This window comes from Protopterus annectens, chromosome 3.part0, assembly GCF_019279795.1.
Source record: "Protopterus annectens isolate FY-2018-M chromosome 3.part0, PAN1.0, whole genome shotgun sequence".
Taxonomy (NCBI): domain Eukaryota; kingdom Metazoa; phylum Chordata; order Ceratodontiformes; family Protopteridae; genus Protopterus; species Protopterus annectens.
Genome location: NC_056731.1, coordinates 1,534,058,198 through 1,534,084,400, shown reverse-complemented (window position 1 = coordinate 1,534,084,400; position 26,203 = coordinate 1,534,058,198). Strand labels below are relative to the sequence as shown.

Genomic DNA, 26,203 nt, shown 5'->3' with positions numbered 1-26,203 from the left:
TTGCAATTAATTGAAACAGTGTCTGGTTCAAAAAGTAAAAGGTAGCATGGCTTGCTGAAATGATCCCAGACCTAAAGGGTAAACAGTGAACATGTGCTGCAAAGGAACAGTGTTTAAATAAAATCCAGATCAGAATACATCTTATGTTGCACAGAAGTACAAAATACTTATTTAAGTAAAAGGACGAAACTAATACTTCAGTCAGTAGGACACTAAAGTCAGTGAAGCTATTATGAGGAAGCAGGAAGGGATGAGCATTGTATTTAATTAGGCACAGGCTGGTCATGATGGCAGGGCTAAAAAGTGATCATGAAAATGGAAAATGGTCTGAAAAAGGTCTCACCAGCTGCAGAATAGTATTCAGAAGTGAATGATCTGTCTAAAGGATATGAATATTTCTCTTACACAAAATTGTTTGCACTGAAGTATATAATGAGTACTGTTTGAATTTGGTGCAGAGTTATTGTATATAGGGTGTATAGGAAGAAGATTAAAACAATTACAAGTATTGTACAGCAATGGGATAAAGATCATTTTAGGTATGTCTCTTCAGGGAGAGTGCTGATTTTCTGCACCCAGAATTGTTTGTGCAGCATCCTATAGGGGATTGTTGAAGGAAAGGTATGACAGCTTTACATGTGTTCCTCAAATGTTATGATTCAGCAATATCAGTTTAAATTAATATTTCATGTTTTCTGTATAGAAATCTAAATAGTTTTTGAAACCTTCCAAAAATATAGATTATATTACTGCCAACAACAAATATAACCCACAGGTTAAACTACTGAGATGATTTATGAAAATGACCATTCATATGTGGTGTGATAATTATTTCCATACAGCATACTGAAATCGAATAACTGCAGTTTATATTCTCTGAAAAACATATGCACCAGTCAGTACTTTCTAAGTTTCAGTTTCAATAAGTATTAATTAATTTGTGTTATGTGCAACTGTATCATAACCTAGATATATTGTAACTATCTTCTTCTGTATTTTGATAGACTGTTGCATTTTGCTCCAAACAGGTGCTGTCCTCAGCTACATAAACAAAATGGGGTAAATCAATAGTACTTGTAGTAAGACCTTTGGTTTCTTTCAGTCATAAACAGAGCTACACATACACCAGCATTCTGTTCATATATGTGACCATACACTAGCATTCTGTTCATATATGTGACCATACACCAGCATTCTGTTCATATATGTGACCATACACTAGCATTCTGTTCATATATGTGACCATACACCAGCATTCTGTTCATATATGTGACCATATCCTTTCAATAGCTGTTGAAATATAAATTGTTACAAAAAGTAGTTTCAAGATATCATATGCTTCTGTCACTTAGCAAAGGTAATTCTTCAACTCTGTACTGCACTTTCCAAGTGATTAAGCTTGCATTTATGCTTTATTAAGACTGATGTTATTAACAGCTTTGTAAAGCCTGACACTTTCAGCTTCTTTAGAGAGTTTGTTTTTGATTTAAGTAAGTCATACATTTTATAACCCATGCACATTTGTTAAATCTGTGTCTGGTTATAAAACATCACATTAAGTCATCCTCATTAGTATAAATCTGTCAGATCACTAGTCAAAGGTGCCTGCACTTAATGCGTATATTCTCACAACAGAGGAACAAAGTAGAATGTGATTGTCATCATCTCTGTATCTTAATCTGCCTTATAATACCTCATGTAGCATTTTGTCAAAAAAAAAAAAACAGTTACAAATAATATTTTAACATGGTCTTGCTCTGAGTTATTCTAAACAGGATTGTGAAAGCACAGCTTATTATTTTAATGATGTTTTGCCTTAGCACTAAGATATATTTTATTATGAGCATCATAATTCATAATCTTCTCAAACTAAATCTTCCAGAACATAATTCAGTACAAAAAGTAAAACTTATAGGTTTATATTTATTGTGTAGCACTTGCATGATGCATCTTTGCAAAAGCATTGCAAGCAATTATCCATAATATGGAACCCCTTACAACAGCTAGAGGAAGACGTCAGCTGTGCCTCTCTCCAGGTGTTCTATTTATAATTGCATTCTGTGGTGGAACAGCTAACCATAGGCTGTTGTCATCAGGGTGCCATTAGAAACAGTAAGATATGAAGCAGGAGCTATCTGTTCCCATTAGATAAAGGACCACCCTAGTGATCAAATACCTTTGTTACCTTGTATGACAGAATGTTTAATCATGGCTCCTGCCTTCTCTTTTCTCACAATTTCTTTAAAGAACAACAGTACAGTTAAGAACTGTGTTTTGTGTACTTTTGCTGTCAACTTTTTCATTTTTATGTGTCTATATTTACGTATTTGTTTATTTATTTATTTTTCGCTTATTTTACTGTGAAGATTTTCAAAAAAGATCATAGTCACTCTGCAGTGTTTTCTCTAAAATGTGCAAAGTCTAGTCAAATATTCTTTCCCACTGATTTATATTTATGTTATGCTGGTATTTAAGAAAGATTTAGTTTAATAGGACTCCTATCAGAAGACCAAAGACGCATTTTGTCGAATGCGTCTTGATCGAAACTTCAAATATTGAAAATGCAAAATGATGAAGCGGGATATAAGCGAATTCTTTCCCTGGGAAAGAAGTTGCTTGGCCGCTTCTGTCACTTTGCCATTTTCGGCACTGTAGTGTGATCTTGGAGTTGCTATATTTAAGTAGGGGGGTGTGAGGGGCACAGCCCCCATGTTGGGGGTGTGGGTGGTGAAGCCCCCCACTTTATGTAATATTTGAATGTGTTTTTTTTTTTTTTTTGGGGAACAGTGATTTTTTTCCCTGGGAAAAAAAAATCAATGCTCTGGTAGTTCGATGTGTTGTGAATTCGAACTTTTGAGTTTGATATAACAACGTTCGATCATTTGATCATTCGTTGTTGTAATATAGACCCGTTCAATAACCATAGCTGATAACATAAATGTATAAAAACGGATATCCAAGGTAAGATGAAACTTTTATTCTTAAAGCAATTGTCAAGATACCAAGAGAACACGGGGTCAGGCATTTTCACCGTCAACAATTCAGACAGTACCCTGTTTTAGTCTATTTATTGCTGAATAAAAATGTGAAGCTTTCTTATTCTTCTCTGCAATACCCCACTCCTGTCCCAGGTGGTGATGCTAGTCAAACATACTCTGTGATGACTTTTGAGAGCACCTCTACTCATAAATATTTCTAACTGGATAGCCTGGTAAATTTAGGAATTGCTTTGTTTGTTCCACAGCAGGACAACTCAAGTACCATTAAGTCAAAGAACTCATAAAGTGAATATAGAACAAACAAAAAACAGATGTGAAAGAAAATATATTTTCTTATAGCTTATTTACATTCATAAAAAGCCTAGCAGTACTGCTTTAAAGCTTGATGAGTGAGGAGAGTGCTTAGATGGAAATGGATATTAACAGCAGTTCCTAGAATGACAAAATGTCTAACATTTTTTTGTTATCCTTTTCATTTTTTAGGCTTTATCAACACTGATTACAGTTTAATTTCAAGTGTTAAATGACTTTGGAAAATTCGTCATTTCAACAATGAAAGGGTTATCAAGCAGTCGTAGCCACCATCATGGCATCCCCTTTGATCATACACGTGATCATATGCCAGTCCATGCAGACAGAAAGCCATATTTATTAAATCCCATGGAAGCACATCCTGCAGATCATCCATATTATACACAACGGAACTCTTTTCAGGCAGAATGCATGATGCCTTACAATGATGCGCTTGCAAGCAGCACATTTCCAAGAAGGCATTACAGTTCACAACATGAACTTAAAGAAGAATGTGCATTGGCTCCACGTGCAGCATCAACGAAAGTAAACCGTGTTCCTCCTAATTTCTTGGACCACTTTGATAGGCAACTTCCTTTAAATCGTGATGGCTACCATACCTTACAGTACAAAAGAACTGCAGTGGAACACCGTAGTGACAGCCCGGGTAGAATACGCCATTTGGTCCACTCAGTACAAAAACTCTTTACAAAATCACATTCTCTCGAAGGCCCTTCTAAAGGAAGCATCAATGGAAACAAAGCAAGTCCAGATGATCACCATAGCATTAAATATGGCAAACGTAGTAAGAGTAAGGAAAGAAAATTAGAGATAAAGCACAAGCCAAATATGACAGCATGGTGGAATCCAGATGACAACATGGATGGGGATGTTTGCCTTTATCATGGACCAGCAGGTATTATGACCATGGGACGTTGTCCAGATCGTTCTACATCACAATACTTTCTGGAAGCATACAGTAATATTAATGATCAAGGTTTGAAAACCTCCAGAAGCAATAATGATGTCAAGTGTACATCTTGTTCCAGTGTACCAATTCCAATTAATCTGGACTCACAGCTCATGAAAAAGAGTTCATGGTCTTCATCACTCACAGTAAGCAGAGCCCGAGAAGTATACCAGAAGGCTGCTGCAAACATAGATAAACCTATATTAAAATCAGAACTATCCCAACCAGAACGGAACTGCCAATATCTTCAGGTATGTTTCACGGAGAGTTGGGGTATTACCAACCACAGTCGTTATCATTCGTATTGTACATGAATACATACATGCACTAGATTTTAATTTCTTGTTTTTTTTCTCTTGTACAGTAAGGTAATTGCAAAGAAAAGAGTAGTTTTGAAAAATCTCTGATTCTAATTAAGCCACCATCAAAAAGAGATATACATTTTTAGTAATGCTTGATTAACAATTCTTATTTATCTGTCTATAAAATAGTAATGCATACAGTCTAAGCTTTTCATGCAATAATGTTGTACTGAGGAAAGCTTTAAGGAAATATTCCTGAAAGTAGTGCAATAACATTTTGTAGTATATTCCAGGATAATACTGTATGGGAATAATGTACCTTAAGATTAATTCATATGTCTTGACTGAAATCTTTTTAGATGCATTATTAACACACCTGCAAGATCATCGTAGGACCAATAACATTGGGATTGCCCTACAATTTGTGCCTGTTGTTACTGACTACATGTGACTGTTATAACTGAGTATATGGTCATGATTATAAGAGAGTATCTTACTGAATGGATTTGTGTAAAATTGATACACCTGAGCATAAAGAAAAAATATTCAACAATTCAGTTTTACTCTTGATTTTACCCATGTGTTTGTAGCCTCAGGGTTCCGTTTGTAATAATTTTCCTATTTCTTTTTCTAAATCCCATTTAGGAAAGTGCTAATGCACAGCTACTGAAATTATGAATTACTCACTCAATTTGTTTTTTTGCCTGTTTTCCATTTTATCTTACATATTTAATAGATGCAGTCAGAATACTACTGAACTTTGTAGAAGTGAAACTAGGGCAGTAGTCTTGGTTGTGGTGCTGTTTGTGTTTAATAACACTGCATTGTCAGCTTTAGTTTGCAAATTAAATGTTGTCCCAGTGAGGTGGGTTGACTGGGATGATACAGCAAATGGAGACTAATTAGGCCCTTAGGAGCTCTTCATCTTTGGAATGGAGTGACAGAATGTTGTTACCTTTTGATATTGTCCATTAGAGAAATGAAGCAATATATGTGCAAAGGGACTGGTGATGTTATTTGCGAGATGAGTAGGTGCAGACTGAATTCCCAGACTTGAGCCATGCATTTACACTTACCCCTTCTTAGCATGCCACAGTAGCAGGACTATTAATAGCAAAAAAACAAAAGGAAAACCAGACTTAGTGGTGTCACAGCAGAATGGTATGACCTCCTTTTGACTTTCATGTATCAAGGTTATTCTCACATGCAAGATCTAAGGGCATGAACCATAGCTTACACATTGTTCTAAGGAGTGTGGGAGTGGGATCTGTATAGGAATAAGACCACTGTTGTATATAAATAATAGCTATGATCCACTGTATCTAGAGTACATTGTATTTCTAATGTAAGATGGCCTCCTATTCTGTAAAAATCTCCTGGTTTTTAACTTCCCTAGCTGTAAGTAGGCATGTTCTTTGAAGTTATTTCAGTTATTTCTAAGAGATGACTATTTCACTAGGTCTGGAAGAAGCTACAGCTGTTATCAGATCTGCCACCTTGTTGTTGTCCGTCCACAGAAGTATGCAACCTTAGTTACCTTCTCATTACGAATAACTCTACTGTGCTTCAGCTATATCATTAGACTATCACTGCTTACTGGAAGGGTCTTAATCACAGACTAATTATTATCTGCAGAGTATAATAATGTGTAACTTCACATCACTGGTAAATGACTTGGAAAAGAAGAGACCCAAGGATAGAACCTCTGACACCTAGACTTCAGAGAACATGGAACCAGTGTAGAATTCTGCTAGGATATCAAGTCTGTGTAGCTTGAGAGACACCTCCTAAAACAGTCCAATATGTTTTCACTGAATTCCATATCCAACAGCTTTGAAAATTTATATAAACAGGATAGTTTCTTTCAAGTCGAATGTCTTAGAAAAGTTAAGAAAAATAGCAGCACTATGATTACGTTTGTCCAGCATGACTGGTACACAGTTGAGAAGCTGTACAGTGGTAGCACTTGTGCTATGTTGCATTATAGCAATAACCCATGCCTGGGTGTGGGTAATGATGGATTTACCCACGGTTGGTGTGGTTTGGTCATGAGGGCGAAGCACCGAGTGGCCAAACAAAGACAACAGTGGATAAATCCAGCATTACCCACACCCAGAAGTGGGTTATTGCTATTATACAATGACATTATTTAAGAAAAGAAATAATTACTTGTCTTAAATAATGGCATTGTATAATGCCTTCTTGCTGCCCTTCCACAGCTGTCTGGTATTCTGTGGCAGTTCTGATGTACTGCGTATGCCTACTCAGTACATCAGAGCTGTGGGCAAAAGCAATGGAGAAAGCAAGATCTCCGTTACTTTTTACAAACTGTTTCGCTATGTTAAATGGGTTTAATATAGCGAGACAGCTTTAAAAAAAGCAACGTAGAATCTCCGTTGCTTTTTTTAAAGCTGTCTCGCCATGTTAAACCCATTTAACATAGTGAGCCAGTTTTGAAAAAAGCAACGGAGAAAGCAAGATCTTTGTTGCTTTTTACAAACTGTCTCGCTATGTTAAAGGAGTTTAACATAGCGAGACAACTTTAAAAAAAGAAACAAAGAATTTCCGTTGCTTTTTTTAAAGCTGTCTCGCTATGTTAAACTAGTTTAACATAGCGAGACAGTGTAAAGCAATGGAGATCTTGCGTTCTCCGTTGCTGTAAAAAAAGAGTTATAGTAATGGAAAAAGTCTGGGCGACCGGACCTTTTTCCATGACTATAACTCTGATTTACAATGATCAGCATGCACGTTTTTGAATATTAATGGGGGGGGGGGGTCATTGTATAATTGAGAAGAATACAGTTTCAGGATCATGGGATCATATCAGAATACTAGACTAGTGACCTAAAAGGCCTTTTTAAGCCTGGCTATGCTTTCCTGAAATATTAGAAAGGTATTTGTCCAGAGGTTTTGTGGAAGGTGTATAAACTTAGGCATGAGTACTTCAGCATTTACAAGCATCCTTTCTCTAATAAAGACAAAGGTGTCAGACTGGGTATAAATTTACAAGACCCATCCACTTATCCAAGTTTCCCTTTAATAAGTTCAGGAAAGAGCTTTACATGAATAGTAAGCCTTTTCCAGAAAAGGGATAGCCTCTGTGACACATATCTATCCCTCGAGCATGTCCTATTTATATTGCAAGTGAGCTTTAAGTCCCTGAATCAGGTGTTTCTGATGCTGTTTGCCTTGTGAGTGTGCAACAGGTCCATTAAGGCTGAATCAGAGGATGCTTTGTAGGCCAAGCATAAGTTATCTCTCAGTAACCAGTAGGAGACCAAATATACAGTAAGGACAAGGCTTTGAGGGTGTCTGCAAAGAACTTGTTTTATAAACAATATATTATTTTTGTGAGGAACCTCTGTGGTCACTCTAGTTGTTGCATATGCCTGGTTAGGTATATGCTGAAAGGGGGGGGGGGGGTTGTAATCAATGGTTAGTTTTATTTGGGAAGAGTACAATGGAAATGAGACATATCTGGACCTGGATTCCATAGCCTTGCTTTTAACTTGTGTAGTATAAAATGATTTCCTTACTACTGCAGACACATGATGGTCAAAGGCCAAGTCACTACCTACAGGCAATCCCAAATCCTTGACAATTAGGACTATTATTTGGGGATATATTTTCAATGTAGCAATTTTCAGGGGTAGCTGTTTTATCAAAAATATGAATATCCACTTTTGGCTTTGGGTTTAAACCCATGACTCCAACTCTAGTTATTAGTCTGTGTCAGACCTTCTTGAGAGGTATTTGTGTCTTGGGGGGATTCAATTACTACACCAAATTTGTAATCATCTGCAAGCTTGGTCATCCAGGGGCCTTTGACATTCGTCTTGAGTTCAGAAAAGTAGAAACTAAGCAGGAACGACCCCAGCACTGAGCCTTGAGGCAGTCTGCTAGTGACTGGCCTTTGCTTATTTACAATGTCTGAGTTGGATATTGTGTTGAATACTTTGACCAGGTCAAGATGAACTGCATGCAACATCTTTCCCTCATCCATTGCTTTGGTGACCCTCTCTAAGAAGGCCACCAGACTGATTAGGTATGACTTACCCTTGACAAAACCAAACTTAACTGAATCTAGTGTCTGTATGTTTCCTATATCTTCATTTAACATATCCATGACTGTTCATTTCATGGTTTAACATATTAGACTAGTCAGACTTATGGGTCAGTAGCTCTCTGATTCCATGGATGGCCTGCCCTTGCGCTATGGGACAGCCATTGCAGCCCTTCTTTTGTTTGGCATGAAGCCTGTTTGAAGGCTGTGGTTAAATAGTTGTTCTAGTGGGCCCAATAGTGCATGTTTCATGCTATTACAGAGGCATCCTGGAATATTATTGGGACCCATTGTTGCAGTGTTCTTGGTGATGGAGAGTGTCTGGAGGACCTGTCTTCTAGTAATAGTTGAAAGAGTTATGATTATAAATATTTCCTAAGAGGTGTCAGGGGAAGAGGAGACTAAAACTGGGCCTAAATTTATCAGTCAGTAGATCTGCTATCTCTTCCTGCTCAGTACAAGTTGCCTCATTTACAATGAATTCATAACATTGTTGTGTATTGCCTCTGACTTTGCAGACATAGCTGAAGAAAGCTTTTTGATTGTCCTTGGCATGGGATACTATGTTTACCTCAAATATGACTTAGGTAGACTTGATAACCCCCCTTAGTTTCTTGCTTAGATTGATGATGGCATTTTTACCTTGACAGGCATTGCACCTCCTAAATTTTGTCATTCTTTTTGTTGTACAAACAAGTGATATTTGGATTCCAATAACTTGCTTTTTAAGTTAGTCCTGTTCTTGTTACAATTGGGCACAGCTACTTCTATGCAGCTATTAATATGATTATACAGGGCTTTAATGAACAATTCCACATAAGCAGCAGTGTTCACAGCATTTGAAAAGGCTTGGACTTTCTCCAAGGTGTTACTTAATAGTAAGAAGTTTACCACTGAATAATTGTTAAAACTTTTAGGGTTAGCTGGGGTTCCAGGTTTTATTTTTATTTCTAGGAGATATGCATACTACTTGTTTCCATTTTTGAGGAGTACTTCATTGCTGCAAGCTCCTGTCAAATAATTCATAGAAACAATGTAACAAATTATGCAAAATGCAGGTAGTAGCAATATGAGGAAAAGTATTTCCATGACTTTTGGTTTATGCAGGTATTTCCTCAACTGTGGAATGCCTGGCAGATGTAAAACTTTCAGGGTTAGCTGATTTCCATGACTTTTGGTTTATGCAGGTATTTCCTCAACTGTGGAATGCCTGGCAGATGTAAAGACCAGTCCGTAGGTTCTAATGGTTCCTATTTCATATGTCATTTCAGACCAAGAAGGCAAATTATAGAAGAGAATTAATCCTTGAAGGAATTAGCTGTGTCCTGATGGATATAGGACTATTGAATGAAAGTTCAATAGTCCGAATCCACAATCACCAAACACACTTTAATGAAAGCACTTTCACCAAAAAAGCGCTTTCGTTAAAGTGCGTAAAAAAAAAAAAAAACAATAAATCTACTTTTATGCAAGGGGGCAAGACCCCCTGCACCCCCATGTGCCGTCTGTGCCCCCCACACACCCCCTACTTTAATATTCTCACTCCAAGATTGCACTACAGTGAGGAAAAGGGAATATTCCCTTATCCACACCATAGTATGATCTCCGCACGGCGCATTCCCCCACAACTCTCTCTAGCTGCAGGCATACTTCCGTGAAAGTGCTGTTTCAGTAAAAAGCACTTTTGTGGAAGTATGCCCGGCTATTTGTGCTTCAGTGAAAAGTTCCTTCGGGGATCAGTATCGATCACGTCCTGATATGAGCTGAGAATGGTTTATCATTGCTTGAACTTCTTTGCCTAACATATAGAATTTACATTTTTCTAGAACTTCGCAAGATTATTTGAGTTGTCATTTTATACAGTTTTATACTGTATTTGATTTGCTAGCCTTATTTGAGTCTGATATTTCTTTTAAACAGTACAATACTGCTCATATGGCATGTTATCCATACTGCTTCCATTTCAGGTATTAAAGTTTTGAGGGATTTAATAAATTATACAACATAATTCTCTATACATTTTAGCAGACTGGACTTCTAATACATTTAGCATTATTTCAGTAAACTGGTCAATAGCCTCAGCAAAATCTAGTATTTAATAGAGGTGGCTCCAAGTCACTCAGCTTTCAGTAAGACCTAATGAGTATTTATATATGTATATTTCAAAAAACAAGTAATCTCCGTGGTATCCCCGAAGTCTCAAAACAACCCACTAAAGTGTAGTGGGTCCAAAAACAAAACAGTGTAAGAAACTTCTCTGTGTGGAAGATTTTCATTCCATATAATTCTAGTTAATCACTGTATATTAATCAGATCAAACAATAGTAATAGAAGTAGCGAACTTAAACTCATCTTAAGTCAAAACAAAACCAAAACAAAAAAATAATAATAGAAAATATATAATTGTACAGCATTACTAAGTATTCAAAAGTAATCCAAGCAAGGCAGGAAAAAATGTAAGAAAAAATGTATCCATCATCATACATACATTTTTTCTTATTTTTATTTTTTTCTGGTTCATTTTTCCACTTTATTCAAAATGATGTGTAATAACAATACTAACTAATTATACAATTATATAGATTTTTATAGACTGTTTTTAGGGTTCTTGTACACAGACCTGAAGAAGTCTAGGATGAAAGCGATCTTTGTTAACAATAGGTTATGAAAATAGAAATTGATTTTTACATGCAAAGTGTATATGTATATATTTATATATATTTTTTGATTGCTAAATGAACTAAGGTTGATAAATTTCTAGCCATGTAGCATATTGTCTTGGATAAAATCACAGACTTAATAATCTACTTAATAATCTGGTTAAATAAGAGGTATCACATCATTATATAATTTTATTTAAAGTACATAAGAGTTATATTATTATTATGACAACTACCGCGGTGTTGGTGCTGCGGTAGCATTGTCGTCTCACAGTAAGACGTTGTCCAGTTCGATTCTCAGCTAGAGCGTCTTCTGTGTGGAGACATGCGTGAATGGGCGTACCTTCGTTGAAGGTTGTGCGTCAGGCCTGGCAAGCCGGTACGTAAAAATAAACTGCCAATCATTAGTGGACCGGAGTTCCGCTGTGGCGACTCCTAACCGGGAAAAAGCCGAAAGACACAAACAAACTAAGTAGGACAGCACCAGCTCGAATGTCACACTGATGGGGGAAGGGATGTGAATTTAACATGTGTACCAGTAACATTTTGTTTTACAGCACAATAAACCACTCCCATGCCTGATAAAAAGTATATATAAATTTAGAAAGCTTGTGAGAAAGTTATTACTCTATTTTTGTTTTACTTGGATCGCTTGTCTGTGTACTTAATAAAGGATTTTCAACTGGAAACAGACTGTCTGCCTTGCTTGGATTACTTTTGAATACTTAGTAATGCTGTACAATTATATATTTTCTATTATTATTTTTTTTTTTTGGTTTTGTTTTAACTTAAGACAAGTTTAAGTTTGCTACTTCTACTACTATTGTCTGAACTGATTAATATACAGTGATTAACTAGAAATATATGGACTGAAAATCTTCCACACAGAGAAGTTTCTTACACTGTTTTATATTTGTATATTTGAAACATTTGATTTTGTGTTTAGACGTTACATGGAAGAGGTAGCATGCTGCAAACATAGGTAAATGGCTATTTTGATGGTTGCCAGTGTTTAAGCTACAGATGTTTTGGTTATAAATGGTAACTTGGTGCTTCTTAGCAAACAGTGTGACAAGAACCATTGACCATTCCAACCTTTCTCAGTGAAAACAGCTTCAGTAACTTTGTGTGGATGTGAGATTAAGTCTAGATGTTCTCATATTTATCAGTGTTGCCTGCTCATTTGTTTATAGTTTATGATGTAATGGTAATATACCTAAAGAACAACTCCTTTATTTTATTACTATGGTGCGAAAATGTGTATCACAAGAGAGATTCTTCTCTCTTTTGTTCTGCATATTTTGCTATGGACTACAAAAAAATTATTGATTAGTATGTAAAAAACAAATTAGTAGATTCACTTTTTGTCTAGTCCTTGAGGCAAGGAAATGTTTGCTAGGTGGTGGGGTCAGCAAACTGAAAGAATCTTACAGAAGATGTCAAAATTGATTTTAACTCATTTATTTCTGACTTACTTTCATTGTAGTAGTATGCTGAAAGCTCAGTCCTGAGACTCTTGGCTGCATTTGTACATGGGTATCTATTTATTTGGGTCCCCTTACAGATGATCGAAATCTTAAAACTTTGACGTTCATATGGCCGAGACCATATGACCAAAGTTTTAAAACTTTGAACATTCTGAATGGAAACCCCCTGCAAAAACGTCCAGGAATATTTTTGGGTTTGTTTTATTTTTTTTTTCAGGCGTTCAAACTTTTGAAATGTTGATCATATGGTCCCCTCCATATGAAAGTCGATGTTTTAATAGCTCGATCATCTATAGTAGACCCATTTATTTGTGTAGGCAGGTTTATATTTATACACTTATGTATTTATTTATTTAATAGAAATTAGATGGAGTAGATCAACCTGTCATTTTCAGCCATGACCCAGCTACTATAAGCCATTTGTTTTATAAATATTTGAAAGCAAACATACAGTACAAATACAATAAAAAATAAATTAAACAGCATTAACAAAAAATATTATGGGAGCAGTCATCAAGCAGAAGAATGCCATCTACATTGCAAGTTTATGTGTCAATAGTAATTATTTTTATTATTATTATTATTTACTGGCAGTCTGTTGAATTCTAGTGAGCAGAGATTTATTAATCAATAAACAAAGCTATTTAAATGACTGCACTGACTCAGTGGTTGCTGTTTTTGATATCTGGGTACCCACCCGTCCCCCAGATACCCTTGGGGAATGCCTTCAACCATAACTTCCCCAACTCTGACTAAGGAACAGGTCTTCAATGCACTCTTCAAGGCCAAAAACACTGCACCGATAGGTCCCAATAATATCCAAAAATGCTTTCTTAATTGCATGAAATATGACCTGTCAGGACCACTGTTTAAGTGTAGTCTCCAGACAGACTTCATCCCAGTCAAATGAAGGACTGTAGCTGTTATCCCTCTGCACAAGGACAGGCCCTATATTGACCTGGGTAACAAGAGACTCATAAGTTTGACTAGTCTGATATGCAAAGCCATGGAAAGAATTATCCTGGAAATAATAATCAGTGGCATAGGAGAACTTCAAATACTGGATCCAAGCCAGTTTATTTTGACAGTGGCAGGTCATGCTTACTCACCCTGGTGAACTTCTTCAAGAAGGTGACCAAAGAGATTTCCTACACATGCTTGAATGTCAGTAGCCTGCAGAAAAAAAAGATGAATGGCTTAATGCTGTACAATTTTCATCATAGGAAATCATTGCCTGTGTGATTTGTAACTGTGTGCGGCAATGATTGACTTCAGGGAGATTTCTCCTTTCTTCAAGCTAATCCCACCATGGACTTGATATATATATAAGCTCAGGGGGGTTGGGAAGCTTGCCTATCATATCAGAGGGGGATGCAGGAGCCTTGCCCACTGCAAAAAGGGAGTTTTTGCCTTGTTTGTTTTCAGGTTTATGTCTTTTTATTCTTTTGACATGCCAGTTTTCAAGAAGTCATTGTTTTATAGTAGAACTTCATTGGAGAAGGACAAATAGTGCATACTGCCTATCTTCACCTGGCCAAAGCATTTGACACAATACCCCACTCAGTTATTAAAGACAAACTCAAAAAATTAGGTATAAATCCCTTTGTCCCCCTCAGGATAGCCATCTGGCTCACAAACAGGGCCCAAGAAGTTAGGACAGGGTATTTGACTTCCAGAAAGAGGGCAGTCACTAGTGGAATCCCTCAAGGCTCAGTACTGGGGTAGCTACGTTTTGGTATCTACTTCTCAGAAGTCAAGGCCAGTGCCAATGGCATCAGAATGATAAGTTTGCAGATGATTGCAAACTAGCCTCAATGATAGAATTCCTCCAAAAACACAAATATCCTATAAGAAGGCATGGCACAGACTAATAATTGATGCCATGGCCTAAAATTCACTGCCTACCACATTAATAACATAGAGAGTAGGCTTAGTGGTCTGGGATTTTGGAAGGCTTGTAGATAGTAGCATGTCCTTTGACCATCGTGTGTCTATGGTAGTAAAGAAGTCATTCTGTGTTGTGCAAATTATAAGCAAGGGTATGGAATTTAAATTCAAGGAAGCCATTGTTCTGATGTACTTGTCCCTCATCAGACCAATCACTGAGTAAAAAGCTGTCTTCTGTATGTACCTAACTGGGCATATGCAACAAATGAAGCATCCATAGAGGCTCCACACAAAAATAATACAGGTCATGAACAACATGTCCTACAGGGATAGCCTCAAAGACCTAACCCTGTACTGGGTCTCCTACAGACTGCTGAGAGGCAATCTGTGCCTGGCCTTCAAAGCATCCTCTGATCCCACTCTGATGGACCATAAAGCATGTCCATAAAACAAAGAGCATCAGAATTACCCAATCTAGGGAATGAAACCTCATCTGCAACTTAAATAAATCTATTAATTTAGTATGAAATACAGTTTGTTTGAAAGGAAAGGAAGACGGAACAATACTTTTTCAAAAAAAATGGTAGTTCCAAAGTGAAGAGGCAGTCTCTGGAAAAGCTCTGGATTTTATGCTCACTGAAAGACATGGGATGACAGATATGATATGGGAAGAACTGCATGAAATCAAGGATCTCTGTACTTTATCACTTACTATATTTTTTCTCCTAACATGCTTATAGCGCTGTCATATCTTACAATAACTCCTCTCTGGATTTACAGACTATTAATAAATGTTTTTTCTCCAACACATTCTATTCCACCTGTCTTACCAGACATCTTTCTTCATTTTCCCTTCTATACTACCTAGCCATAATATAAATATTCTTCTTTCAGCTAAACCTTATGTAAGTCTGAAATATTTCCAGTGTACTTATTCACTTTGTTCCACACTACTCTTCACTATCAGCTCACCTTAAACTCGCACAAATGTTCTCCCTATGAATGACCACCTCACTATTCCTCATACTATGTCACCTTACAAACTATAAAGTATCTATCACCTCTAAAGCACTATCCCCCATTCTAAGGTCATGCTATGCTCTCCCCAAATAAGATTGCTGCAAATTTGTTTAATGTTTCTCCTCAGTTTCATTTTACTAAAACAAAACTAAATATAGTGTAAAGATCTGATTAAAACTTTCATATTCCCACCTATTCTGTAAAAAACATAATAAAATGTGGTAATATCCACTGCAATCTACACCACACTCTCTTGCCCCTGCAGTGCAGATTGCTCCAAATGTATTGAATTATTCTCCATAGTTTTTTTAAGCATAAAATACCTAACTCATCCTTTTACCAAATAGAACTAAACAGAAATTAAAAAAAATTAATTACTAAAACTTTCACAGACCCACCTATACTATAAAAACATCATAAAATATAGTGATATCCACCTTGATCCTGGTCCTGTCCTCACCAATTTCCTCCACTCCCCCATCTCTAGTGCCTACTTCACTTTCTCATAGAGAATTAAATATTATTTCTATAAACATCCACAGTTTGCTAAATAAAGTTACAGAACTCCATCCACAAATCTAGCAACACTCATCAGATATTGTTGCAGTTACTGAAACATGGCTGAAACATTAGATAAAAAAATTAAAACCGTCCATTCAGGATATGATATCATTTGATCTGAAAGACTACATACAAAGCATGTGATGTGGTTATCCCCATCCCAACTCTCTAGCACTCTCTCTCTTTACTAAAATCCTACCAAAAACATAACAAATGGAACAGACGTTGAACTACAACTTTGAAAACTGAAATAACAAGCTGGACAGATAGTGTGAGACAAAATCAAGAAAAAATTTAAGAAAATTTATATCAAGATACTGAGCATAATAGGAAACCTTTTTATAGATACATAAGATGTGGAAGGACTAAAGACATACAAACTGATAAACTGTGTGCAGATTCTAAAATTTATACTCAGACACGACAGATTATAAATATGTTTACAAAATCTTATGTAAAACAGTTTGGCTCCACAAAAGGCATAAGTTGTAGTGCCATTCAGGTAACCTCAGATACTAGAATCAAATTAAATTATATTGAAAATGAACTGTGCAAACTGGATCCAAACAAAGCACAAGAAGGAGAAGGAATTAGTAACAATGACCTGAGAACACTTCAGCAAGAACTTACAGTACCATTATATCTGTTATTCACTAGGTCATATAAATATGGAGAAATTCCTCAAGATTGGAGACATGCACTTATTAAACCTGTCTTTAAGAGAAAGGAGAGTAGGACAAACCCAGAGTCATATACACCCTTAAGTCTACTTTCATGTTCTGGAAAAATAATGGAGGGTAATATTGGATATGTTATTGTCAGATTTGGATAGGTTGGGACTTGAAATCACATAGCATGCATATGTTGAGAATAGATCTATTACCACCTGTAATATGATGTTCTATGACAATATAATAACAGCTATGAATGAAAAATTGTGCTGTGATGTAATTTATAGAGATTTAACTTCAGCATTTGACAGGGTCATACACAAAAACACTGATCAATAAATTAGAACAACTAGGTATTGATATACTCATGATAAGATGGTTAGCTGCATGGCTTACAAATAGGACATGGCAAGTATCATACAGCAACTGGACAGGTGAAATGTTTGGTTACAGCCAGGGTGTTCCACAGGGCTCTGTTCTAGGCCCTTACTTGCCTAGATTGTATCATTCAAACCTAGCTTTTTCATCTGAGGTGTTCTACAGTCTACAGGCAGACAACCTGAAATTGGCTAAACTGATTACATGTGTTACAGATCAGGCATGTCTGCAAAATAACTTGACTAAACTGACCATTTGGGCCCAGGAGAATAATATGCTGATAAATGCATCAAAAACTAAGCATATTAGATTTGGGAGACATAAATCGAAAGGTGAATATTTAATACAGCACACAGTGATTGACACCGTGGACTCATTTAAGAACCTAGATATATGGGCAGATCCAGCTATGAGTTTTTCTAATCATATCAACCAATTGGCTAATGATAGTTATAGAACTATAGGTTGTACAAAAAGATCTATAAAGTCTAGGAAATCAAAAGTGATGAAGTCATTGTTTGTTAGTTACATCAGACTCAAATATAAATATGGAATAACAATATGGAAACCCTAAAAGAAAACAAGCATGAGTAAACTGGAAAGAGTACAGCGGAAATATAACAAAAGCATCCATGGATGTGAAAACTTATGTTATTATGAAAGACTAAAATATCTGAACTTGTACAGTGTCTCATATAGATATCTAAGAGGAAATCTTATACAAGTATATAGTGGATTTAGAGAGAACTACCTTTGTGAATGTTTGGGGTTATCAAAAAGTACTAGAGAATCATCAGACAACCTATGTAGAAGATTGCGATATAAAAGAACTTGAGCAAGAGGGAGTGTATAAATACTTGGGAATTGATGAAGGATCGGCAATACAACATGAACAAATGTGAATAAAGTTTAGTAAGGAGTACTTTAAAAGACTTAAATTAATCCTAAAAACAACATTGACATCTAGGAATAAGATCCAAGACATAAAGTAATTTGCTCTTCCTGTCCTAACTTATAGTTTTGGAGTGATTGACTGGCCCCAAAAAGTATTGGATAGACTTGATATTAAAACAAGAAGGATAGGTTCATAGGTTCATAGGTTCATAGGTTAGTACTAGGCTATCAGCCCTAGGGCCTATACAAGCCTAGCCATAACAATTCCCTGAATATTTCTTCCCACATTATTTACTTTCCTGGACCCCTGTCTAGCAGGGCGACTGACGTGATCCCTGGGGTGAATTTCCTTTCTCCCATCCAATCGTCAAGGTTCCTCTTGAAGAGGTCCAAAGAGGCACTCTGCTTGACATGTATGGGCAATCTATTCCAGAGTCTGGGGAGTCTCTGGGTCAGGAACCTATCCCTCCAACATGTTTTGTTTATTGTGATGACAAGGTTTAGATCCCTGGAGCGTGTAGCTCTGAGGGATTGGGATTTCTTTAAGTGTAGCATGTCCAACAGCTCTGGGTTTGACATGGCCTTGTATGTTAAGCAGAGATCGCCTCTGAGTAGACGATATGCGACAGAGTATAGCTGGAGTTTTTAAGGCGGTCAGCATAGGGCATCTGCTTTAGGCCTGTGATTCTTTTAGTGAGGTATTTCTGAGGCCTTTCCAGTTGTTGCAGATGTCTTGAGAGGTACATACCAAATGGGGCATTGTATTCTATAATGGGTCTAATGAGGGATGAGTACAGTGGGACAATGACCTCCTTTTTCTGGATGAAAAGCCCTTCGTGATGAGGTGTGCCACATAGAAGGATTTCCTGACTGTTGTGGCGATGTGGTTATCGAAGGTGAGACCACTGTCCACCTGTGTCCCTAAGTCTCTTATCACACTTTCTGTGTTTAGTGTACTGCCACCTATATGGTAATTCATGGATACATGTTTTTCCCAAAGAGGATAACAATACATTTCTTGGCATTGAGCTTGAGCCCATGGCTCTGGCACCAAGCATCTGTTTCTGTAAGGCCCTTTTGTAGAGTATCCACATCATTTGGGGATTCAATAATGGCTCCCAGTTTGCAGTCATCTGCAAACTTTGTTAGCCAGAGTCCCTTAGTGTTGACCTGTACTTCAGAGAAGTAGATGCCAAACAAGAGCGCCCCAGGACTGAACCCTGAGGTACTCCACTTGTCACTTGTCTGGAGCTGGATTTGGAGTTGGCTACTTTTACAGTGTGGGTTCTATCAGTAAGCCATTTAGCAACCCATTGGGTGACATAGGGATTAATGCCCAACTTAGTAAGTTTATCTATGATTCCAGAGTGGGGGATGGTGTCAAAGGCCTTGGCAAGGTCTAGATAGGCTGTGTGGACGACCTTACCCTTGTCCATGGCTCTGGAGACTGATTCAAAGAAGTCAATCAGGTTCAGGAGACAAGATCGGCCCTTCACAAACCCAAACTGGGTGGGGTCCAGTGTTTGAAGGTTGCCAATGTCTTTGTTTATAAGTTCCATGATAATACGCTCCATGGCCTTGCAGATAAGGCTTGTCAGACTGATGGGAAGGTAGTTTCCGGGATCCAAGGTGGATCCCTCCTTGTGGATTGGGATAACTATAGCTCTGTGCCACTCAGTGGGCACGAAACCTGAGGTGAGGCTATGATTAAACATGACACTTAGGTGAGGTGCCAGTTCATATTGTAGTTCATGTAGTACACAGCCCGGGATGTCATCTGGTCCCATGGATGCTGTATTCTTGGCTTTAGAGAGTGCGTTTTGTACCTGTGTGGCCGTTATTACTGGAATTTGGCAATCTTCCGGTATTGAGATGGGCCATTTAGGGGGTGAGAGTGGGGTGAAGTTGGCACTGAATCGATCTGCCAGGATATTGGCAATATCCTTCGGATCAGTATATTTAATGCCATTCTGTTTTAGCTCAGAGCAGATCTGAGCATTGCCATTTAGATTCTTGACATAATTATAGAATGCTTTGTGGTTGTCTTTGGAATCTTTGGCAATTTTATTTTCGTAACTAGCTTTGGAGGATTTTATGAGGCATCTCAGTTTCTTACTGAGGCTAGTAAGGGAGTTTTTTGCATCCTGTGATTTTCCTCTTTTCTGCAAAAGTTTCTTCCTTTTGTTGTAAAGTTTGTTTATGGCAGGGGACCACCAGATTGGCTTCCTTTTTGGATGAGAGCATTTTGGTTCTATTTGGGATGGCATGATTCATGCATGAGTGGATGTGCTCGTACAGTGCCGTAGTGTAGGATTCAGCAGTTGAACTTTCAGTTCCCGTCTGCATGGGTGTCATGAAGTTTGTCACTTCTGACTTGAGTAGCATGAAGTTGGCTTTAGAGAAGTTTTTTATGGTGGTTTCTTTACTGGGGGGTGGGGGTGGGATGTGGATGTTAAGGGTGATTAGCTTATGGTCAGACCTGACTAACGAGGGGGTGACCATAGGTATGGAGCATTGATTTCCCATGTTGGATGCTTCATGCTTAGCAAATGATTTATAAAAATCAGTGTATACCAAGATTATATATTCCCCGCTCCGAAGGAGGGATGGGCCTCCTTGAAAGTGATTACATGTATAGATCTACAATCATGGGACTCCACACATATCTGCTGATTTCATAGGATCTAAATGTAGTGAAGGTTTTGAAACATGAGGATAAATCTAAGATGACAACTCTGCTTAATTTAGCAGAAGCATATCGACATAAAGCAGGAATGGAAATTATACCAGAAGTAGATAAAAACCAGGCAACTGAATGTGCTAAAAAACAAAAGAAAGAATATAAGGTGAAGGATCAGATGAGAAGACAAGAAATGTGGAAAAAACATAAATATAGTTGCAAGTATAGAAAACGTCTGGAAGAGCCTCATGCTGATCAAGAACGAACACAGCAATGGTTAAGGAGAGGTGAATTCACATCAAGAAATGAAAGGTTAATATTGGCAGCCCAAGATAGTGGGCTACATACACGCTGATTTACAAAGACCATTGAACATGTGGGAGAAATGGAAATATGTAGGTTTTGTAAAACTGAATTGGAAACAGTCACACACCTTGTTTCTGGTTGCAATGTGCTAATGGCAGGGGGACTGTATACTGAAAGACATAATAATGTGATGAGACTGTTAAACTGGAGATTGTGCAAATATTATGGTATCGAAGTGGCTGAAAAACACTGGAAAGGTGAGCCACAAAGAATCATAGAAAATGATAAAGTTGATATCACATGGGATCACCCAATACCAAAAGTTCAAAAGATAGATGCTAGAAAACCAGATATAGTGGTCCAAGAAAAGAAGACAAAAGTAGCACTGATCATTGAAATCACCACACCCAGAGAGACACAAAGTCATAAAGTACCTGGATCTGCAGGCAGAAATGAAAGCCATGTGGAAGAAAGATACCCAGGCAGTTCCAGTAGTAGTAGGAGCAACTGGTCTTATAAAAAATTACACTTGTATTTAGATATGTTACCAGTTCATGTAACACCATATGAATTGTAGAAGGAGTCATTACTGGGCACATTGTGGGTGCTCCAAAGAGCACTTTTGGCTAACATCAAAGAGTGAATCAATACTAATTTCATGAACTTTAATTGTACTTTGACTTAGGAATGGGGTCCATTCCCGTCATGGTATTAGAAACCCAAAAGACTTCGAGAAATTAAAAAAGAAAGATTCTGTAGGAATGAGAAGTGTACTAATTGGTTATCTAACAGAGTAGCTGATGCATGGAACAGACTACCAAATTATATTAACACAAGTACTAGTTTAGATATTTTTAAGAACAGCCTGGACACTTATTATGGGGACAGATGTTTTGGTATTTTGGCAAGCTAGATGGACATTAGTGCCCATGCTTGAAATATTTGTATGTATGTAACATTTTATACTGAAGAACTACTTATCTCTCTTCTCAAATGAAATAACCAAAAAATCTTCTATATAATTCTTATCCATATTTCCCCAGGTAATAATACTCCAGATCTAGAAGATATCCTACATTGGATATCTAATACTGTCCATAATGAAACTATTATTCTTGGAGATGTCAATACAGTTTGGCAAAACTTTATATCAAACTATCCCAGTACTAAAATTAACCTACATGGCTTCACGTACCTTATTACTTTGCACATTTGCTACAACTAGGCCAAAAATAGTGAAGTCACTTTAGACTGGATCCTGGTGCGTGATCCTAACAAATATAGTTTATCAGGTATCCTGTCAGACTCCATCAGTGATCATCATCCTACATATATCAACAGACTTTTCACTCACCACTCCAAATAACACCTGTATCAGAGGACCCATGACCTTTCATAATTTAACAGAAATGTGTTCACTGACACCCTCAAATCCTTTAACAGGTCCACTCTCAAAGCCTTATCACTAAATGATGCCATAGATTCAATCAGTATGACATTGTTAAATAACTTAGCCTTGTCCCTTGAGAAGGAAGAAAGAAAGTACAATTCACCCAAATCCCCTGGCTCCCCAGTCACAATGGAAATCTGACTAACAGTAGAGATAAGGCATGGAAAAAAGGAAAGAAGGACAAGTCTTCGTAGAACCTACAACACTAAAGCAAACTCCACAGCAGCACAAAAAGGCTACTCTACAATGATAAGGTACAATACTAGCCTGATCACCAAAACAATCAAAGACATAACTGTAGAACATTCTGGTCCTCCATAAAAAGAAAAACAAATATTACATCCTTATAATAACAGCTAATAACTCATGCAACAACATATCCCCCTTTGAAATGGGTACTAAATTCATCTCCTACTACACAGTCTGTACAGTTGCCCTTACATCATACTCCACTAAAGTCTCCTCAGAATCAGTACTTCCTTTCTCAATGAACAACCCTCTCTTCACACTAAAAACAGTCTCAACTACTTATATTAGGCATCTACTATACAATCTTAAACTATGCCCACCCTGTGTAGACTATCTCCCACCAGAATACCTTAAGTTATCTGCTGACCCCATTGCTTTCCCTATGTCAATTTATATCAGTTGATCCATTTGGGAATCCTTATTTCCTTCCCTTTGGGAGAACTTTCATACAATTCTCTTTCACAAGGGTGGGACTCCAATAAACTCACCAGTTTTAGACTCATTTCAATTCTGTTCCCTCTCTCCAAAATATTGGATAAATATATATATATATATATATATATATATATATATATATACATATATATATATATATATATATATATATATATATATATAAACAACTTCTTCATCTTCTCCAAAGAAAACTATTTACCCATACACTTCTTGGGTTTTTGGTCAGTTCATAGTACAATGACTGCCCCAGTATCCTTTGTAGACACCATCAACAAGGCCAGAGACAATGACAAATTTCTCTTGTCTCACTTTCCAGACTTATTCAAAGCTTTTGATATAGTAACATACAACAAAATTCTGTCAGATGTCTACATACTTCTCTACTGTCCAGATTTCCATAGAATGTCAAGATTTTTATCTCATATTTTTGCTCTGTTCCTCATAAAATGTGTGGTTTTCTGGTAAATCACTGAGGACTGAGGTCACTAAATAATGACGGACATTTGATATTCAGACTTCATACCCTTCAGAAAATGGATACTAACACAAATCCTGTTATTCAACAATTTTCTAAGTTTGTAAGAGCAATATTTAAAATCTGATCTTATTTTGGGACTTTGTCCCCCAATTATTTTTAGGCTTTGTCCAGATTTCTTGAGTAAGAGGTTGACGGGTATGGCGTCTACCATGAGCCTCTCAACAACTACAGTTAAATGTTTTTCTAGCTACTTGTCACACAGGGTTAGGAGGGTGGCCTAATGGTTAAGGTGGTTGCCTTACAAACACAAGGTGCAGGGTTTGAGTCTCACAAGGGATAACTGGCTAGGCTTAAAATGGCTTGCAAGAGCAGTTAGCTTAGTACTAATCTATGAACCTAAGATATCACTCAGTAAAATGGTTCTCAGTGGCTTCCCTTTATCTTCCACTTAATACTGGTGTCCCACAAGGCTCCATCCTTGGTCCTTTTCTTTCATAAATAATGTTTTCACATCTTCTCAACAAACACCACTTATAAAATATGTTGATGATTCCCCTCTAATCTGCTTCTTTGGCAGCCTACCTCAAGTGCAAACTACCATCCAAAATGCCTTTAATGACAATCAACTCCTGCTGATTCCATAAAAGAAAAATATTTTTATTTTCTCTGAATCTCATCTCCAAGAAAACAACTTCAAAATCTCCTCCCTAAACAATACTGACATTACAGCTGTTTTTCATACTAAACTTCTTGGTATAACAATAAACAATAATCTAAATTTTGATCTCCAAATACAAAACTGTATCAAAAGAATCATGAAAAACCTGGTATGCTTTATAGAGCTGAGAAATTGCTTACGAACCCAACTAGAGCTGCAGTAGCCAACATGGATCGTTTGCCTCCTGTTCTTTATGGCTCTCCCATCTTTACCAATCTACAGCAGATTCTTTATGGTTCTCCCATCTTAACCAGTCTACAGCTCACTTTTAAATCAAAATTAGAATAACATTATAATAAAGTTGCAGATTTACTGCCAATCAACCCTACCATACCCAATCACTGGTCTGTACATAAATCATTGAAATAGCTTGAATTACCCCATCACCTAACATTCACACAACTAATGCTAGCACAAGAAATAATATACAGCCATTATAGCTGCCCAGCTATCAACAACATTCCCTACCACTTTCTTCCAAATTACTCCTTTACACAACTGACAAACCCCCTCCCAGTCACTATCAGGTCATTACCTAACATTTGTTTATTCATTTAAGCCTTTACTAAAAGAAGTCCTGTCCAACTCTTGGTTCTGTTCATGTATCACACCTGGCTAACACCAACATTTCTCTTTTTTACCATGTACTCATATTCTTTATGCTATCTCTCTTATTTAGTCTGTGTCAAAGCTTTATTTCTGATTCCCATATTGGCCTGTAGTATCGGCCTACAACTCTCTACTACTTCACTACTGTTTAACCCCCTCAACTCAGTAATTCTTCTCTTGTGTAACTCCGCAGAGGGAAACCTTTACTTTCTGCAACCAATACTATCAATGCTTTTCATTTCTTTTCATACTTACTTTGCATTTATTTCTTTTACTTTCATACATATTTATCTCAAATGCATTTACTTGTATATTTTCCTCAGATTTATTGGATTCATGTTGACTTGCCAAAGGTAGTTTTCAGGATCACAAAAACATTGAAAGCTGCTCACATAAACTACCTTCAGCAAACATTGCAAAATAGTTTTTTTTTTGCAGAGGTCAAGCTCCCCTGCACCACACACACACACACACACACACACACATATATATATATATATATATATATATATATATATATATATATGTATATATACATATATATATATATGGGTCCATATCTATTCATCGAACGTTCATTACAGCGACACGCACTTCATCGACACGAAAACATCGAAACTGCAGATCATCGAAATTTCAGGTAAGCTATCCTCCCCCTCGCAGGACCCATGGTAGCACTTGTGGCTATATTGCGAAGTAAATAACAACGTTGTGTAGGGAAATTGTAGGTAGTGATGTGAACCATACGCGTTGTACCAGAAAAAGAAGTGCTACCATGGGTCCTGCGAGGGGGAGGATAGCTTACCTGAAATTTCGATGATCTGCAGTTTCGATGTTTTCGTGTCGATGAAGTGCGTGTCGCTGTAATGAACGTTCGATGAATAGATATGGACCCATATATATATATATATATATATATATATATATATATATATATATATATATTTATATAGGGTCTATATTATATAGATGAAAAATAAGAATGTTGAACGCTCACATGAGCGTAAATACAGAAATTCTAAATCGCTATTTTGGGGGGCTGTGCCCCCCACACCCCCCGTTAAATATATATTC

The 26,203-nt window shown here is 37.0% G+C and overlaps 1 protein-coding gene across 3 annotated transcripts in view; it reads left to right on the top strand.

Moving 5' to 3' along the window:
• DLGAP1 (DLG associated protein 1) overlaps positions 1-26,203 on the top strand; it is a 5,750,587-nt gene that overhangs the window by 4,365,392 nt on the left and 1,358,992 nt on the right. For all 3 annotated transcript variants that reach the window (XM_044065573.1, XM_044065572.1, XM_044065574.1), the window contains one exon: positions 3,483-4,511. In XM_044065573.1, the coding sequence (XP_043921508.1) occupies positions 3,552-4,511 (960 nt within the window). In that variant the 5' untranslated portion in view covers positions 3,483-3,551. The remainder of the gene's footprint in view (positions 1-3,482; positions 4,512-26,203) is intronic.